This window comes from Anopheles nili, chromosome 2, assembly GCF_943737925.1.
Source record: "Anopheles nili chromosome 2, idAnoNiliSN_F5_01, whole genome shotgun sequence".
NCBI lineage: Eukaryota > Metazoa > Arthropoda > Insecta > Diptera > Culicidae > Anopheles > Anopheles nili.
Genome location: NC_071291.1, coordinates 57,525,334 through 57,545,966, shown reverse-complemented (window position 1 = coordinate 57,545,966; position 20,633 = coordinate 57,525,334). Strand labels below are relative to the sequence as shown.

The 20,633-nt window shown below is 37.0% G+C and overlaps 2 protein-coding genes across 2 annotated transcripts; both read right to left on the bottom strand.

Annotated features, from left to right (window-relative positions):
- Positions 1-147: 147 nt before the first annotated feature.
- LOC128726725 (uncharacterized) lies at positions 148-3,520 on the bottom strand. Its single transcript, XM_053820553.1, has 7 exons — positions 3,433-3,520; positions 3,183-3,369; positions 2,784-3,080; positions 1,595-2,713; positions 1,384-1,523; positions 1,054-1,313; positions 148-978 (listed from the first exon to the last, which is right to left on the bottom strand). Exons 1-7 carry the CDS (start codon positions 3,518-3,520, stop codon positions 310-312), a joined length of 2,760 nt encoding a protein of 919 aa, XP_053676528.1. The 3' UTR covers positions 148-309.
- A 5,438-nt stretch (positions 3,521-8,958) lies between these two features.
- Positions 8,959-19,847, bottom strand: LOC128730585 (arrestin red cell). The gene is made up of 10 exons (XM_053823659.1): positions 19,753-19,847; positions 19,310-19,401; positions 19,020-19,162; positions 16,236-16,595; positions 15,944-16,101; positions 11,242-11,385; positions 10,336-10,365; positions 9,752-9,838; positions 9,459-9,668; positions 8,959-9,040 (listed from the first exon to the last, which is right to left on the bottom strand). The coding sequence occupies exons 1-10, from the start codon at positions 19,845-19,847 to the stop codon at positions 8,959-8,961; spliced, it is 1,401 nt and encodes a 466-aa protein (XP_053679634.1).
- Between the last annotated feature and the right edge of the window lie 786 nt (positions 19,848-20,633).

Below are 20,633 nucleotides of genomic sequence, written 5' to 3'. Positions count from 1 at the left end.
TGCTGGAACTGTGCAGAACATATTGAATTGCGAAGCAAAATGCAACCGAAAGTATAATGCCGACTTAAAAGACCGCTTTGACGACCACGAATGTTGTATGTATTTCTGGATGAGTTTTAACGTAATAAAGAAAAACTCGATTGAATTTATAATTTATATTTATTTGATGTCATTTCAAACGTGACTGATATAATATGCAAGTACATGATTCAATGTGATATAACAATGGAATGGTAACGTGTTTTGAGACGCATTCTCAAAACAGAAAATAACAGAAATTTGAAAAAGTAAACGAGACGTGGGTGTTCTTTACACTAATAGAGCTAGTGTTAGCGATCGGTAGGAGCTTAACCTCAAAACTATCACTATAAAAATCGCCATCCAAAACGAATGCCACGCAGCCACCGGCGGTGGTGCGCCACTTCCATCATCCCCGATGCACCGCAACCCCTCGTGGCGTATGACAAACCGCACCTGATCCGGATAGCGGCAGTCATTCTCGTTGCACAGCATATTGGAGCTATCGAGGCGTACGGTGTAGTAAAGCGCCCGGCACGCCTGATCCGTACCACCGCTACACGGCCAGCTGTGGTTAAACCAGATGCTTTCCCGATCGGGTCCCGTCGATTGGCAGTTTTCCGGCACAACGCGATGGTTGCGCCCTTCGCACACCGTAAACTCGCCGTAATTTGTGTTCATGAACTGCACGCGAACCTCGCCGCTGTTACGCAGGAAGAGTTGCCCCAAACGGTACCGTAACTCAACACCCGGCGAAAGATATTGCTCGTATTCCTCGCGTACCGCAGCAGCTCGCCAGCTGGCCCGATTTGCGTCGGTGTGGCAATTTGGTGAAATCAAACGCTGCGGAATACCACGCAAAACGGCCGCTACATCCCGTGAAATGCTTTCGATCGACGTTTGCGTGGCTTCAACGATGTGATAGTGCTCCTCCGCCGATCGGCTGTGCGTTGTGTCGGTCTAAAAAACAAAAGAAAAGAGCACAAAATGGAACATCAATCGAACATGCGCCGCCTCAGTTGCTCAGTAGCATACAAAATCGGTTAGTTGCTGGAACGTGGGCACGTCGTTGGTGACAAACGCGAAATAAAGATCGGGAAACTGTTCGAACGAACCGCGGAGCATCCGGCGGGCGCTTTCAAAATCCGCGTTTACGATTCGATGAGACTGCGAGAGCACGAGAATGACGGGTGCATTTGCTCCGACGATAAAGTTGGCTCGTTCTTCATCCATTTGCCTTCCGAGGGTGTCGACGATCGCAGCAAAACTTCGCGATAGTGAAAGCTGACGAGGGACTGCAAAAAAAAGAACACACACACACACACATTAGACACAATCAAAATGCGCTTCTGTCTGTGGCGTTACATGATCCGTGGAAAAGCTGCAGCTGCTCAAACACCGTCGAGATGCTGTGCGTACGGTTGACAATGTACTGGCCGGTGGTGCCATGCACTATCGCGATAGAAGAGCCATAGTTCGAAACGTCGATCAAATCAACCAGATAGCTGCAAGAGAACATGAAGGGACAATGAGTTTATTTTAAATTCTTTCGGCACCATTCTTTCGGTAGACTCACGCGACCAGCTGTAGATTGTGGTACTCGTCCCTGGAACCATCGAGAATGACGGTAAGATCCATGGTTGCTTTCATCGCGAACTTTGGCTCGTTTTCCTCCGGTGGACAGTCGGCCAGCGTGTCCAGCAGCAAGCCAGCCTGCTCGGCAAACCTGTCCACCGTCGCGTTACAGATGCGTTGCATTAATCTCTCGTTAACCACGACACTCCCGGTAGTGTACTGTAGCACCTCGACGAATTTGCTCGTTTCTTGCTTCATCTTTTCCCAATCGATCGTACGCAGGATGTCCTTCCGTTGGCATGCTCGTGTAACGTCGATCGCTTGCTGCTGGACCTGTTCGTCATCCTCATCGCCATCGAACACCGCGTGAAAGCGATTTCTACCGCCAGCCTTTGCGTTAAAGTGTGCCTTTTCGTCCGCATCCGTGAGCCGTGATCCTGGACGCTGAACGGCTGCTGCATGCTGCTCGGACCAACCATTCACAGTTCCCGTGCGCCTTGTGCCGCCTAATCGTCTCCGATGGGAGACGTTCTCGATCGCCGCTACCGGAATGCCACGATCGCTGTAAAACATCTCCAGCACTTGTGATAGGCGCAACCGGCGCAAGCGTTTGTACAGTTCCGGGGTTTGCTGGGCGAGAAAGTATCCATCGAGCCCGGCCAGTATCTCGCTGTCCGTCATCTCCCACCGGCCGGCGTGGTTTTGGTTCAGAAAATGTGCACGCGGGAAGTAACTATCGTTCCAGCTGCCAGCCAGCCCAATCACAACGTCCGTCATGAGCGTCGGTCCTTGGTAGAGGCACACTTCGGCCAGATCACCCGCCAATCCGGCAGCGTACATGTTGTCGATCGAGTCCAACGATGCGAACAATTTATCGAGCTGCCTTCGCGTGTCCGCTGTATCCATGGTTTCGAGATTTTCGTACGGGTTCTTCTTGCGGTACGCCGTCACGAACTCGCTGATCAGCACGTTCTGTGGCTGTAGCCCGGCGGTTATGGACATTATGACCACTCCCGGTGCAATCGTACCGTAGTCCACCGTGCGACAGGTTCCCCGTTCCAGTGGACAGCGTGAAATTGGACGCGCAAACGTGGTCCTGTTGGAATTGTTCTTCTGAACCCTGGAAAGAATGGCATGCTGTGATCGACATGTGAACGAAACTGCAACGGAAGCGTTCTGCTTTTTTTTACTTGTTCTGCGTTATCCAAGGTGCCTGGGCGTTACCATCGCTACTCATAAGCGTTAGTGGACAGGTAGTGCGTTCGTCGTCACGCTGGAACGGTTCCACGGAGCTGCTAAGCATTCGGTGCAGATTGCAGATCTCGCTCGGCGTAAGGAACGCCTCGAAATCGATTCGTCCCGGTACGTTGGACACGAGCTGCCGAAGTAGCACGTACTTCGGAACCATTATGCCTCGTGGGCTGTACGGAGTTACCCAGTCTGTTTCCGCTACACCGGGAACCTTTTCGATACCGTCCACTCGCATGCTAATGTATCGCGGGGATATGAATGGAAATGGAAAAACAATGTATATTAGCCAACAGCCTCAACGAGAACAGGACATTATTATTCATTCAAACGGTTCTTACCGGTGTATCAACTCAGCACTTAGCATGCGTATATCCAGTGTAGTGGGGTTGTGCCTTTCGATCTTGCGTATCAGCTCCAGCAGATACCGAAGTGTATGTGGAGGACCCGGAAGCGTAGCATTTCCGCGATAGCAGTGCACGAGTTCATCCGGGATATTATAGGCTCCTTCAGCGGCATTCAAGCTAGCTGCAGCGGTACATCACTGAAGGCTGTACGAATCATACGATTTCGACATTTGATGACACTTACCCAATAGTACAACGAAACACGGCAGTAACCCAAGGCTCAATGTTAACAGGGAACGTTTTATCCCGTGATTCGGAGCTTCTCGGGCCATTTATGCAGCCTTTTTGTAATTACTTTCAGCAATAGCTTCTTTTTTTAACATTCGCACGCTTATTACAACAGTTTACCGATGTCTCGATGACTAATTGCATGTTATGGAATGGTGGTTAGTGTTTGTGACACGGGCAACGCAATATCAATATATCTTTTTGAAGATAAGCTAAGCCATTAAACATAGGTCTCACATACCGTACGCCTGTAAACGCAATTAGTGGCTTATAAAATCAATTTTTCAATAGAGGTTCAAATTAGGATCTCTGTACGAGAATATTTGTTGTTACTGCACATTAAACACTTTTCATTTCAGCGAAAACGATTCCAGCGTACTGAGTAACTGATTTCAACACTATTTAAAATAATATATGCTCTGAAGAATAATTCTTTATGTTTTGTTTGATGTTTTCAACCCTGAACACGCCAAATTTATCACGGTTTGTTTCACTTCAGCTTCACACTGTAGTTCTTTTACGAAGACTGTGCGTAATGGTCACCCAACGTCTTGCCAAGAGCTAAACAACTAAAGCGCACCCTTATCGTGCCATTTAATCTGATAAGGACAGTGTACCCCACATGATAAGAAAGATGTCAACCACAAAAAAGCAATATCTCACACAACATATTATGCTGTTTATGTTTCGATGTTTTTCTGCATACTTGTGCTTTGTAAAGAATTTGTTGCCTAGTGAATTGTTACGAAATCTGAAACGGTATGAAAATGGTTAAAACAAAGTGCCAAATAATAAGGAATGTCATCAATTGCGCTCGGAGAGCGACGCACATGTTCAACACGCTTACAACAGGTACTTTTTTTACACCAAATTATATTTTTGTAAACTTGTTTACTTCTTCCGCCGCCCACTGTCGGTTTCATTTTGTTGCAAAACTTGTGCTACATAGTGTACGTGTTGTTATTGTTGCGATTTTGTTTTTGCAGTCCGCTCCAATAGCTCGCCTTGAGGGGGAACTTCGATTTAGAGTAAGTTGTGCTTGTTACATATCGGCTCAACATTGGCATATTTGCCTCACGTTCTGACTACACCATCGTTAAAATCGTTCGCCTTCAATCATAACCTAATTATGCGTTAAAATATAACATCGAATGTGTGGCAAAATACATTGAAAGGATGGACTGAAACGAGATGGCGTGTTACAGTGATTGCTCCGTTCACAGTTCATACATTATGCGTATCGTCTAAACCAACCGCGTTTTTTAAACCATCGGTTTTCAGTTAATTCTATTCGTTAGTGTACCTCAAGTGTACGTGTTTGTTGCGTGTCGTGTTGTAAGGTTTGCAGTTTCCATTCGAATATTAGTGTGTAACTATGTATATTTTATTAACCGTTGCAATGTTTCGATTGTTTCATCCAACTTTGAATCCCTCTCTCGGTATCACTGTATAATGCATATGCTCTCTTTCTGTTCAATACCCGTTCGCACCTCGCACGCCGTTCACATTTATTGTGCCACTTTCATTGTTGTGGATCAATGTTGGCTTAAATGCACACTAATGGTGGTAAAATAAGTTGTGGATGGGAATCTGTGCATTAATCACATGTTCTAAAGTTTATGGTGGTTTCTTCTGTTGCTTTCCAACTATTCCTGTGCAGCCGATACTTCTTCTACAACAATTTCAGCGATTTTATGGACTCTCTTTAAGGACTACACCAAGATATTTTGACTCGTTTCGGGCTTTGCGGGTTTCGCCATTTGTTCAAAAGATTTGCATGAAGTCTGATATAAAGGTTCTTCTACTTTTCGAAATTTCATATTTGTGTTTAATTTTTCTTTTGATGCCTAGTTGCGGATTACAGTGCACGTTGCAAATTGTTTTTACAACGTAAAATGTATCTAACTTTCGACAACAAAACGATTCGGTCAATTAGTGATTGTTAGAATCTGAAAGCGTTATTGTTCGGAACAAGAGCAACAGTTGTTTCGTTGGTCATTATTTTTTTCGTTAACTTCAACAAAGGAAGTTGCTTTGAAGGACAGTGCGAGTAAAAGAATTTCAAAAGGAAAATTTAGAATAGAGATGGAGCATTTATTCCAATTCATGAAACATCATCATCAAACGACGAAAATCATACGTCAATAAATTAATCGAACTGATTGAGCCAAAATAACCCACTGTAGGCCTCAAAGAAGTTGATGATTTGTCGTTAAAAAATGTTTATAATACATAAAATAACTGTTACTAAATATATTATTTTGCAGAAAAATAAAATGATGATACCTCGTTTCCTCTGCTTTTAATAAACGAATAAATGCAGAAAAGCATTATCGCATGCGGCAAGCGCCAAGAAAACCCAAACACATTCGTACGATAAGACACCTTTTGATAGAACTCTAACAGAGTTCTTAACCTTAACAGTACATATACACCAAGATAGACGATGTCGTTAGTGTGCTGTTTGCGTGAGTTCCATCACAATACTTTTCGTACTAGGGTTAGAATACACAATTTACGGTCTCTACCTGGCAACATTTAATATAATATTTACTTTTCTGAGACAGTTCTTCCTGAAAAGACCTGCACTTATACGAGCTCCGCACTGCAGCAGTCAAGATGAAGTTACATGTAACAGCTCCATCTGTTAGATTTGTTCTAGATTTTATTCAATTTTTTAGTTCAATATTTGTCTATAGAGTTATTATGCGAGATTCCCTAAAACCAAGCAGAAGGTACCAAAATTTCTTCAGACAAATTTCACTTCCAATAAACCGAAACTCGAACCTGCTACCAGCTCCCAATGAAATGCAAACACATGCATGCGTAGTGAGATTTTCATCCTATTCCTAGTGCATGGGCCAGTAAGACCATGTGCCAGTACTTGCAGTCGTTTGGTAGAAAATGCAAAAGGTACACACTTGTTAATGTAGCCAATAACATGCAGTAGAAACCTTACTTTATGCCTCTTTTATATAATTTTATCCAGTGTGACTTATATATTTCGTTTCGATTTTCTCTTCTAGCTCCGTTCGCAAAAATAATAATGACATTCAAATTTTTCACCACTATTTATAATAGTTCCACTGAATTAGGCTACATTCAACTATGGCTTGCTAGACCGTACATGGAAGGTTGCGGAATTGTGAATCTTATCGCTTTTTTGATAAATGCTACGTTTTATCAACAAACCTGCCTGGCCTCATCCACCGAGGAAGAGTTTTGTTGTATTTTACTTCCATCAAAAGTATAGGATCGTTGAAAATATATTTGTTGTAAATCTTGCGCTATAGAAACGTCATAGCAGTTATCTTCGTATCATGTTACGCGCCCATGATTCATTAATTCCGATCTGGCAAAACATTGATAATAAGTCTGTGTACTGAATCGCATGAGCCGGAAAAGCTTCCTGAAAATATGCTGCATTATTTCCTCATCGCTCAAACTGCAGAACATTAAGAAGCGCACCCATCAAGACAGACAACGAAAAACCGAACATGTAACCATTGCCGCATATATTGGTTATTCTATTTATCTAAAGATAGAATACATGGTATATTTTGCATTACACTGTAAACTGTTTCATCATTGTTTTCGTCGTCTTAATGCCACTTAGAAATTGTTGAGTCACCAATGCTAGAGGCATGGTAAATTGTACAAATTGTTATGGTTACGATCACATGAACTTTTTTTTTTAATAAAGGTGGTATGTGTATTTTCTTTTCCTTTATATGACAATTTGCGTCATCAACCGGTAGCGTATTAGACAGATAAATAGCTACAACAAACTTACTTAATTCCCTTCGTTCCAATCAGTCAACGGCAATCAAATTATCAATAAAATAATCCAACTATCAAGTGTAATACATCTTACCGTACTACACTCTAATCACGATCGAATGTTGAAACGACAGCACACGCATTAACAGAGGAAACAGAAATCGCGCGATTGAAATAACTGAGCATGGGAAAGCTTTCGGAATGGGTGTCTTTAAATTTTAGTTGGCTAAAAGGTACAAGGATGTGTTTTATCTATTGTAATGAAATGGCGAACGGAAAAAAGCTATAGTACGCTTCCATGCATGTGATGCACAATTCACCTCACGTGACCTGAAACTAGAAATATCGAACAAATTTTATGCGAAAATTGTTGTATTGTTGTCACGCTTAACCTACACCTGTTCGTTCTTTATTCATGTAACGACATTATGTTTTGAGAGTGCATTATGTGATTTATGCAGGGGTGTTATTTATTTTGTAAAGTGTTTATGGTTTACGTTTAGTTTCTACCTAATGTTTTCCAATAAATACTTGCTCTTTTGTGTTGTGCGATTTAATAATTATCACTACAACGAACTAGACATATCGGTCGCAAAAGTTTAAACAAAAAAAAAATCGATAGAAAAGAGCATAAACGAAGGAAAGTAATTAACAAAAAAACAATATATAATATAAATTCTTTTAGACCCTTTTTGTGTCACATCGCAAGCTTTAGTACAGCTTTTCGATAGCTTAATCCACATTATTAACAGGTCATAAATATTGACGCAGTGGTTCGTTTTAACTAAAGATTTGAAAACCGTTATTAATTAAATAAAAATTCACCAAGAAACTATTGCAACCGTACGATTACTACATGTTACGTTGAATTAGGATTCTCTTCTGCCATTACATATATTTCTTTTTACTAACTTCGCTTTGTGTGTTGAGTTTTTCCCATAATAAATGCAAATGTGGACTTACATTCACTGTACCAAGTAACATTTTAGTTACATTTATCTACAAATACGCTCAAGAACGTTAAGCGTTCATGTATGCCATTTAATAGCTTTTTAAACTAAAATCATATCAAACACTTCGTGAAGCGAAATCTTATGCTTTCTCGTTTTTTCACGAATAAATCGAAAATTTCTTCAATAAGCGACAGAGCACAAGATTCTCAAATTGTGTGATCTCCTTCACCAACGATCTATTATTTAAATAATTGTTACTTTTGATTCACCGTCAGTTTTGCATCATCTCGGTGTTTCATGTACCTTGTAAAATTGCTTTGAAATTTCGATCTTATCTTATCAATCATTCTTACGGAAAGATAAAATAAAGGGAGCTTATATGTGCACGAAAGAAAATTAATTTAGATCGAAAGCTCCTACAAAAATGCACAGTTAGAATGTGTCTAACTTTGAATATAGTCCGTTTTCTTGCTGTAGAAAACCAATAAAGGCTTTGGTCCTAACCGTTAAATGACAATATTTTTTCGTTATTCATTGTTTAAACGGCTGTACGATTTAATGTCCAATTCTGGGCAATGTTGAGGAAGAGCTAGGCAATTGTTTGAAAACATCCAAGTTGGATACTTTGGCGTAGCTTAAGTTATCTGTTGGTCAGTTTCTTGCTGCATCTTTGCCTTGACTAATGGTTGTCTGGTTACGACGTTCAAGAAGGCCGAGCGTACATCGCAATCTAATTGATCAGCATGGATTTAAGCTTCCGTTTCGGCACCTTTCAGACGTAATCGTGCGAAATCTTCAAATATAATATCATCATCTGGACAGTTGTCATCTCTAAAAACACAAAGCACAGCGAAAATAAAGTGTTAGCCCACTTAGAACAAATCATTGTCAATATAAGAAAGTAAAAGATTGAATATCGCTTGCATGTCGCAAATAAAATCTTACATTACATGATTATTTAATAAATTGTTATGAGTCAAACAATGGTATACAGAAATAACAATAAGTCTTATAAAAGTCGTTACAATTTAAAATTCAATAGATTCATGAACGAGAAACAAACATGTTCAATGCAACGGAATAAATTCTACGAATATTCTGTTTTATATATCTAGATTCAACAAAAATTACATTTTCTCTCAAATGATAAATCTCAAAATATAACGTTATATTATCTGTTTCTTGTTGTATATGATGTAACATCTAGCAACGAATATGTTTTCAATTTAAATATATTTTTTATTCATACCCGTCCAGCTGAATTAGGTTTGGACCATCTTCTTTGGTGGCGTTCGCATCACCGTTGTTGCTGTTTGAGCCCATATCGTGACCGCTCTGGTAAGAATGCTTTCTATCGGCACTATTAACCGTCCGACCCGGCGATCTGTCCGCTATCACGGGTTCGTCATCGTCCGGTTTCGGGTGCATGAGTATGAACGGAAGTTCGGCTACCAAATCTCTGCGAATAGAATAAACAAAGCACGTAAATAAAACAACTGTTTAAGTGCATCAATGCAAGAAGTACAGCAAATGAATATTTACCCGCCCAATGGTGTGATGCACAGTTTAACTTTTACTTTGTACTGCACAATGATGCCCAAGTTTTCTCGTTGTGAAGGATCAGCAATTCTGTATCCGAATACGCATACAAAAACAAAAAACATAACATTATAGAGAGGAAAATTAAATGAGTGTTCATAAAAATAAACAAGTAAAATTCAAGCGATAACATTCTAAACAACTTAAGCATAAATCGAAGCGGCAAGTAAAATCATTACGTGGCGGATGTGGTAATGTGTTACAGAAACGATAAAAATTGGACTACATGAAGCAAATAAACTTCATAATAAAATAAGATTTTAATGTATAATATGATAATACAAATGTTACGAACAATTCCATTTAAACATATACCAAGCAAAAAATCTTTTAACAGTTTTATGTTACAAAAATAAATGTTGTTTAACTATTAAAATTATAAAAAAATGTAAGATAAAAAATGATTGTAAAATGATCATTATTTTGTTTTATTTTAAAGCATATCAAATCAAAGAATTGATTAATATTCAAACTTTACACTAAAGAAATTTTCAAAATTAAATGCCAGAATTTTTTCAAGATTCTACCTATATTTTCCGTCGACCAGTGTGCGAGACCTGCAAATAAGTTAAATAGTGTTAGATATAGCGAAGCGCGAGAAAAAAAGAAGATATTATAAGCTAGCGGCTAAATATAAATTTTTAAGACAAACATAAAGAGTTAAATAAAACATACAAATATTATGCAAACATTAAAACACAAATACTACAAACACAAAGATATATGTATTAGTATATACTCGATGCAAAAAAAATTAAAATGTAAGAAAGCAAAGCCAGATACGTAAAGAAATGGATATAGAGCTAAACATGAAAAAAAATCCAGAAATATGAATGTTCTTATGCTGCAACTAACACAAAAACAAAAAAAAATGGACAACAGTTTTACAATTAAATAGTTGAAGCTCAGTCAACCTATGCATGTAATTTGAATTCTTTTGCGCAAATATAATTGATTAAAGATCAATTGTAGTATATTTTTATATTTTGACTTAAATTTAAAATTAGAAAAAGTGATTTTAAAGCAATTTATACTGCTAGTAAAAAGACAATATGCATGCATGCAAAAAAACACACACAAAGAATGAAATATTTGAATGAAATAAACAAATTTTAATGAAACTAATGCATAAAAAAGATCGACTCGAAACAAAAATAGCTCTGAGTGACAAATGGTCAAAATAAACCTGGAGCTTACGAAATTTGTAGAAACAAACGAATCAGAACAACAAACGAATATCAGATAGCAAAAAACTCTGTGTTGCGTCTGAATATGCACCATATATCATGATTTAAATTATAAGGTGTTGTAAATCCTATGAGGTGCGAAAAAGTAAAAAAAAAACTAGACAAACAGATTGAGACAAAGAAGAACAGTCAAACAGTGTATGCTAATAATTGAAAAAGAAAAAAGCGAAAAAATCAACAACTTACAGTGTGCTCGAGGCCAGATTGGTGTCCTCGTGCTTTAATTGGCCGTCAAGAGCCAGGCCCCACTTGTCTTTATTATTGGCCAGCAGTGGCGTCAGCGTAAACACTTTCGATAGTGTGAAACCGGGAGCAACCTGACATCCGTCTCTGATGATTGGCGGAGTACCGACACAAAAACGACGAATCGACGTAGAAGTTACCAGAGATATAATTTATACATGTATTGCCATTTTAGACAAATTCCCAAGGCAGTACATACACACAAGAATACACAAAAAATGTGTATTTTAAACCGAAACATTTAAAAATTAATTACGAATCATCGTTCATCACATGAGTGTTTATAATTCGCAGATACAATCAAATAAAAATAGTTTATTGTTGTACCATATGAGAAAACCGTAGAAAAGGATTAAAGATAAAATTTTAAATATTGCGAAATCAACATGGAAAGAAAAAATAAGAAAATAATGGACGTTAATTTTCGTAGAATATGTAATATGTTTATGCATTAACTTTCAATTAAAAACAATCCAACGAATCTAGCCTGTGCACCATCTGCAATATTTTAAATATAATTTGTATTTTGAATGAATAGCATGTGCGTACATTATATGTTCAAAATCACTAAAGCACAATACATACTGAATTTTTTGAGATTGTTGGTCAATTTACTCTCACACTAAGAAATGAAATATGTTAAAAACGGCTCATATATTTGATGGAGACGCCCAATGGCGCACTTTTCTATGACTGGTAACTTTATCAAGTGAAACGCTCACGAACGTTGGTTTTGAATCGAATCATATTACCGTCACTCCATGAATTAGCATTATCAACAACATTCACATCGACAGACTTGCGCAATTGCACAAACAACATCATGGAAAAGAGTTGATGAAATGTTGTCCGGTCCAATTTCCATCGATTTCACGCCACCGCCACCGATGTCGTAGGTCGTGGAGACGTCGGTAGTGGCGCTGTCGACGTTCCCCCATCGATCCACACTCAAACACATGGTTAACAGCAAATGTTATCCACGGGAAACTCATCGGAAACGCAGGCTAATCACTTGCGGCACGCACGTGTGCTGGTCAGAGTTGAATGCTAACCAAACTAACTCAAGCCACAATATGGGGGCCAACCTTTCAAATTGTTTGCAATATTGTGCTTGATTCTTTTTTTTTAAAGCCAGCAATATAGTATATGCAATGTGAACGGTGGCAACGGTGGAATGATTTGATTTTCTTTTATCTGCACTCTGCTCCTTTTCCATTCTCGTCAGTTAAAACAGAAATACTGCTAGAGTTACAGTACTGAACAACCCAAAGAAGTTAACAATCGAACTGTTATCTTCTTTTCCAAGCACTACACCGCATGATCATTCCGCTACCATTCAATCCGTTTAGGTCACTTTCTCTCGCAACACAGCACATCACCAGTTTATCGAAGAGTATGTTTTGCTAATCAGTTTAAGCGACATTTGCCAGCGAGGCCACTAATTTAATTCCACAACAGTTACAAAAATTTTCCAAAAAAGCTGGAATTTCTTAAAATTATAACAACACAATAAGTGAAACATAATCAAAATAAATACAATTCACTGAACCTTTCTTAACAGGCATAGATTTATAGAAGAAGGTAATATTTCGAACATAAACTGTGTCCCCATCGTTTGTTGCTGCGAAATAGTTTATGCTATATCCTTGTGAATGATGACATCAACTTTAGCTGTATGAAATATTTGCTCCAATACATGTATAACACTCATTTTATCTTCTACAGTGACATGAATTGTGTTAGTCAAAAAAGAAACTTATTACCAATCAAGCATCCACCCAGAAAACTTCCTATTATTCTGCACATACTCGTACAAACAATAACAATTGTTTGTCAGTGTTTTCATATGGTTTCTCAACTGATCTAAGCAAATTGAAAGATGTTTACTAGCTAATAACAAAAATACAAAATTTGATTGTTATTTTTGATCATTTATAAGATGGCACCTGATCCGATTGTCTACAAACGTGATACCTATTATTTAACAGGCTTCACATGCTTTGTTTACCATAGAGTACATTTAATGAACTTTTCAATGACGAAGTACGCTAAACTTTTAAGGTACGTTACATTGAAACGCCATGCAATGAAAGTATTTGTTATAATGGGTTATTCTTATGATTTATTTTATTATATCTTAAAAATATAATAATAAAGCAGCTTTTTTAGCTCTCACTAGCCTATTACTAGCTTGAAAGAAACTGGCTAGTTTTCGAAAATGGCAAACTACCTATCGAAAACAAAATACTGCTACAAGAAAAACCTTTGTACCATTATTAAGGTCAACTATATACGAAACGAAAAACGATTTGAATGTATATAATATATCATTCAACTAAAAATAAAATATCAATTAAAATTCAGCCTGAGTGTAATGTTATGCAGATTGAAATGAAAGGATACTTGAAGGGTGGTTTTACTGCCGCTCGACGAGAGTGTATATAAACAACAGGAAACAACCATTTTAAGAACATGCTATGGACAAGGTATTAAAAAGCCGAATTTTCGATTAACCGTCCCATTATCACGGATCAAACTCCTCCACCGGTACATAATCGTGCATATATCGCGTATGTGTATTGCTTACATCGTGCTGGAAGCGAGATATGTATCCTCATGCTTCAACTGGCCGTCCAGGGCAAGCCCACGTTTGTTTTTGTTGTGCTTAAGAAGAGGTTTAATGGTGAACACTTTGGATAGGGTAAAGCCGGGACCTACGGAGTATTCTCTGTGACGAGGTTTTGAATTTTAAGAAAAAAGCTAATAAGTGTAACGTTTAATATATAAACATTAAAACATCATCTGAAACAGTAAAGATTAAAATTGAATAGCAATCAACAAATGCGTTTAAGCCGCATGACGCGATGCGATTGAAACATTCAACTAATTCTTTTAAAGATATATTAATCATTCAGAGACGCTGCCTCACATCTATTGAGATTGTAATGGTCGTACATGAACTAGTCCTATTTATTGTGACGCGATCGGCTTGTGTAAAAAGGCTTCCCGATAACCATTACAAGCGCTCCAAGAAACCTTATTTTCTCATTAGGGTTTATATGACCTCCAAATGCAGCATAGAAACGATTTTCGATAAAGTTATCGTTCACCACAGTTTTGTTGAAATACGGTGGAAAGTGTATCGTGAAACATTTTGTTTGAGCAAAGGCCAAATGAAAAAAACACCCTCATCGAATGGGTATGTTCGGTGTTCGTTGAATACGCTTTTAGTAACTTAGCGGTTATTGATTTTTGTAATGCCGCCGTATGGTTCAAGAATGTGGTCAAAGGAGTTCAAGCTTGATAGATTGCTTAGAATCTACTTGAAATTCATTGAATGTTATTCAATCAAACAAAAACAAACAATTTCGATTTTTTAGAACAACATGATTAAATTTATATGTCTACAATAGTATTATATTTATACAATTTATCGACCAGTTTATTAGTTAAAATTTAATTTCCCATTATTTTTTAATATTATATCCTTCATCAACGGTTCTTCTAGGAAGGAAATTTAATAAACGACTGAAGGATCACGTAGCATGTAAATGTCAAAATACGCTTTTTAACCCTTAATAGGTCCGTCAGAATTCGAATCAAATGGTAGCGCAAGTATACATAAAATACCATGGCTTGTAAGCGTGCAACTGGTAGCTAATAACTATCCGGTAACTAGGATAAATCATGTATAAAACTCGCCATGAAATGAAAGAACATTATGTAGATTTCAAAGAGGAATCTCCGTCAACAGTATGTAATCACAAAAAAAACACATTTTCTGGAACTTACCTTTATTATTTTTTTTTTCTTCTAAGGAGGCACTGAAACTCTTATAGACACAAGCAATAACGGCGTACATACGAAGACCAGGGCAAGAGCAACGTCAACGCATCGTTAGCCCCAAGTGGCAAACCGTTTCTACTGCCTGCACCAACAGGAGTGTAACATGTCACCAACAGCCATATGTACGCTAACAAATCCACGAACTGAAGTAAACAGATTCGCGCGTTAAGTCACTTTTGGCTACCAACCTCACGTTGTCGTTTCGTGACAACCTTGCATTACATCCTTGAAAACCTTGAGAGTACCCATAATCCATTCCTCACGCAACTAACCGAGCATTCGGTAGCGGTTGAACTCTCCCGCGTACATAGCCATGGAGCTTCATGCCTTTCCGTTTGCTTTCGTCGTTATTGTAACACTTTTATGCTTCACCATGGAGCTCTAGACATTTACTCCTTGAGAAAAAGACTCAAAACATGTTTCCTCTCTTTTCAAGTATTCAATCCTTCAAATAAACCAGAGTGCACTTTTACATTCCGAATGTTTAAGTGACACTATGATAATCTTCACCAGCTTGGAACTACTCCACCTCATCCAAGCATCATTAAAATATAAACACGCGAGTCCTTTTTACCTCGCGACTAATAAAAAATCATGCAGTTTCACTATTGTTTTTGCTTACAATTTGAAAATGGAGAAATATCTTTGCTAGTATTCTTATCTTATATAAAAATAAACAGTATATTGAAACTATGCAACTCAATCGGGATGGTACACTGGCTGATTCGTTAGAATTAAGAATTATATTCAAGAAATGGAGTATTTATAAAATCGTTTTGCTAGCTACCACACTACTTACTCTGATTCCACTTCTGCTACTGTGCACTTGTACTGCGCCGTGGAGAAGAGACAGATATCCGCAAACTGTCGGACCGACACTTTAATTTTCTTAACAGTTTTACTTGAATTATTTGCTATATGTACATTCACTGACAAGCTTTCGCCGTGATGATAAAGCTGATAAAGATTAAGCAAATAAAACCATAAAACATTAAAAACAGTTTCAATAATAAACGATAAAGATCTTTGATTGTAAAGAAGAAATCTAGATCTTACTAACCTAAAACATATTTTAACACGTAAAGCCTTACCTCTTTATCCAAACTTGCCTCCAGGTGAATTTTATTTGGTTTTAGAATGTACTCTTTGCTAACCTCAATTGACGGTTGCTCGCCAAGCTTCGAGGGTGCGTACATGATTTTTCTTATCGCTAACCGAACCGAGTTCCGTTTATGTGGTTTGTCTTCTTGTGATTCGCCAACAAAGGCCTTGAGCTCGTAATCTACACCACATGGTTTACCGGTATCGCCGGGAGCTGGCTGCAACGAGACAGATGCTGGACAGTGTGGGGGCACCTCGAAGTAGAAGGGATACGCATTTGATCCGAGCTTCCGAATCAGACGCTCCTGTAGGCGGGTGAGAGGCCGGTCCGACTCCAATGGTGGAAAAATCTGTTAAGAAGTAGTTAATAATCCGTTATTAATGGGATTGCCTCCAGAATGAAATTTTTTATTACACCTTGGAATGTGTTTACGATGCAATGAATACAAAAAAAAATTATGTGTATTTGCATGAGACTTTTATTTCCAGTTGAACTTAAAAAAATATAACGTAAACAACATATCAAAAAAGAATACTTGTATAATAAAAAGACGAAAACTTTGAAATATAATGTTTTGATGCATGAATCGTTCTTAAAAATATTCAAATTAAAAAAAGCACAAATAGCAAAAGGCTAAAAAATCCTTTTCAACTAATAAATTTAATTATAAAAACACATAAGTATAGGCTTTATTTCGAGTATTCCCATTCGAGATAGTAACCAATAAAAATCCGAAGGAGAAAAAAAAATTTTTGTCATTAACAATATCTTAAGTAGTGGATGTTAATCGTGGTAGTATAAAATAAAACATATTCTTGCTATCGTTAAGTTACGCTCAAAGAGTTTTATTGCGAAGCACTGCCGCAAAACATTCAAATCTAACCAAATTGGGGACTCATTAAATTCACCCAATTTCTTCAAGTCAAACTAACACCAGGATTACTTAGGCTTGTACTCAACACCAAACTAACCATCGACGAGAGCATGCTGGGCTATCTACAGTAATAATAACCAATAGCAGGAAGGAAGCAAGGACCATCGACACGTCATTATTGACCATTCCTTGCTCATAGTGGCCAGACGTTCTTTTCCCATTTGCCAAAAGGAAATGAAAGATTATGTTATCTAAAACACTGTCGAGCATGGCAGCGGTTCTCCATGGTGGTTTTTGCTGTCGCTGTGGTCGACTTGACTGCAATAATTAACAACCAACCGTGGGATGGAGGCGAAATTACATTACAATCAAAACAATGCCTGGGAGAATTGCATAATTGAAGCAATACTGGCGGTCAACTTGCCTGCTAATCTGTTCGTAGGAATAATTGAATTTATATATACGTTATACGTTGAGAAAGACTAATAAAGAATGATTTATACAGCTACATCTATATTCTACATATAACTATACAAATAATCAATAGCGCCAATCATACTACTCTAACATCATACGTGTTCATTTGAAAATAAAATTAGATTCAATTTTAAAAAATGAATAATGAATTAGCAACAATCAAAATAATGAAAAAGTAAATGAATAATAAACATATAAATATGACATTTTTGATTATTGAATATTAATGCATTTCCACTAATTCGGTGGATTCTATTCATGTGGATTCTATTTATTATTTCTAAAATGACTTATGCAATAGTGCATTTTTCCTCAATGTAAAAGCACTATTCCATTTGAAACGAATTGACATCAAGAAAAAAGATCATTTATAAAAATAATATCACTTTTTATTCAAAAAAGAAAGTCAATGATAGACATACGAAAAATAAATGACTGAACGGTAAATATTACAAAAATATGTGTTATTATCTTAATACAAATTATCTCAAATATCCTACGTATTTCTAAAACAATTACAAGCATTTGGGAATGCATATACATTAATAGCGCAAGAAATATTCAACTAACGAACATATTTTATATTTGACATGTCAAGTTATATGTCACTTCAATTGCAACAAAAAAACGAGTGGAATGCACTTTTACTAATGCACTTCTCTAGTGTCAACGGAGTCATAAACTTTTATTACGATCATGGTACATGCTTTGCTCGTTACGTGTAATGTAAACCAACTTCTATCTAAGGCATACATGGCTCCAAGCTATAGCGGAATGAGATAAAATAAGATAATATTCGTCACCGGCAATTTTTTCAAAGCCTGAACATAGAAATGGCATTATAAAATGAATTTCAACGTATTTTACATCCATAATTTTTACTCTGCTTGAAATTCTTTGATCGAAAGAAAAAAGCTTTTAGGGAATCAAAATTACATCATCTCTATTGATGTTAGAAACACGCTTGTATCGTATCCTTTGAACAAACAAAATACATTACTTGCAGGAAGGTTTACGGTTTTTCAATAAGTTGAATCATAAGCAATGGAGACGCATGGTGGCGCATACACCCAGTGAACATATTTTGTTGGGTCAAATCATGTACCTCAAATTGGTTTGAATAAGTTCGCTTCTATCATGGGATCATTTCATTAGCAGCATTTAGCATTACATTTAAACAACAATGTTTTTGATAAGTGTTACAATAAATTAAAATAAAAAAATATACCAGAAATTGTTTGAATCGGGTTAATAAAAATACAATATTAACAATTATAATTAAAATGCAGTGTTATTTTCTTTTTAAATGAATAACTAATATCTATGCAAACAATATTTTTCAAATTAACAAAACAAATGTGACATATTTTGATGAATTGGCCTATTGTTCAAAATATTAAATGCAAACATGTATATACCAACCTGTTCTGATGCCAGATAAAGATCCTTTCTGAAGGTTAGTCCCAGCACGTCCAGATCCTCACGGCCGTACCGAAAGGCAGATAGTACGTGTCCGAAAACTTTCCTTTCTTTTACATAGTCGGGGTCTATCAGTACGACACCATCTACGATTTACATGGAGGTAGTAGGAATGTATCATGTAACGAAAAGAAAAAAAGAGTCAATTGATAAAATAAATTCATGATTATACAAAACATATTCTGTCAAGCAAGCGAAAGAAGTCAAATGCTTAACTCATTAATTTGGCTTACCTATTGGATCGACATGGGTAATATGGTCAACGAAGTCACGTTTTCCTAAATAAACGGTGATTTTGCCATTTGAAGAACTTTTCTTAAACACTCTATAATATTAAAAAGAAAAAAATATTTTGTAAATCATGAATATTTATTGAAAATCAAAAACCTAACATTGTATCGTGTATTGATTGAAAAGTATTATTGAAACTCATTTAATTAACATTTAACAATTGCTTTCTTAAGCATTATCATCATCAATACACAACAAAAGCATATCTAAGCTAGTTAAAATTTAATGTATAACACGTTAATAACAAGTTATATTTCGACAAATATAAATTGCAATATTATATGATTTTTAACGCATGTATAATGCTGTTTTATTTTGCTGCCTAAATAATTAATAACTTAATACTGTCAGCTACGTGCTATACGAGCGCAACATAGATACTTACCTTGTTGCCTGTTTTTTAGAACTACCCTCGTCAACGTCAGGATCAGGTGACGGCGCCGGAGACCTGGGGGATGATCCTTGGAGATGGGTATTCATTTCGATCGACTCTAATTGGTGGCCACTGTGTAGCTTGGTCAAAATCTATGCCGTCAGAAAATATTTCTGTATTTTTAAAAGCACTTTCACTCTTTGATTCTCACTTAGTACTTTTCTAGCCACCAGGAACAAATTTTGATCCTTATTTATAAAATACACTAATCACTTTGCTAAACAATATGAATAAAACAAAAGCAGTTAAATGAAAAAACCGCACATTCTCTCGGCATACTACACATCCAGAACATACTACTGGTAAGGGGTAACAGAAGGATAAAAACATATTGCAGGAACAAGAAGTAAAAAGACTCCGATCATCATATTATTGTTCCATTTTGTCATCATCATATTATAATCATCATCATGTCGATCATCATATTATTTTGTAAAATTGTCAAACAAGTCATAAGTATGTTTCGTGCAAAAACTATTTTTCCAAAAATTGAACCTAAGATATTTCAGGATTTTTTAAACTTCTCAATCTCTCAACTTCAACTTCTCTAAGGATATTTTAAATTTTTCTAAAAGTGATATGTTGATTAAGGATTGAAAAGGAAAGCCGATTAACACAAACCATGAAATGTAACCGTTGTACATCCAGATCGTTATTTGAACTTCTGGGTACGAAAGAAGTGACGATGACGAACAATATTCATACTAGTAGCCGTAACATTTCACGCCGGAAGAACATAACACCACATCCCTGGATAATAATGCTTACTAGTCTCCTTTGAGAATTATTGGAAAAAGAAGCAAGAATACATCTCTTGCAATTATGTGGAAGCT

Coding starts and splice junctions, on each gene's coding strand:
- LOC128726725 (XM_053820553.1), bottom strand. CDS start 3,520: ATGGCCCGAGAAGCTCCGAATCACGGGATAAAACGTTCCCTGTTAACA. Junction 3,370..3,432: donor GTGTTTCGTTGTACTATTGG/GTAAGTGTCATC, acceptor GTACCGCTGCAG/CTAGCTTGAATGCCGCTGAA. Junction 2,714..2,783: donor CCTTGGATAACGCAGAACAA/GTAAAAAAAAGC, acceptor CATTCTTTCCAG/GGTTCAGAAGAACAATTCCA.
- LOC128730585 (XM_053823659.1), bottom strand. CDS start 19,847: ATGAATACCCATCTCCAAGGATCATCCCCCAGGTCTCCGGCGCCGTCA. Junction 19,402..19,752: donor TCTAAAAAACAGGCAACAAG/GTAAGTATCTAT, acceptor TTAATATTATAG/AGTGTTTAAGAAAAGTTCTT. Junction 11,386..15,943: donor GTAGCAGAAGTGGAATCAGA/GTAAGTAGTGTG, acceptor GCCAATCATCAG/AGACGGATGTCAGGTTGCTC.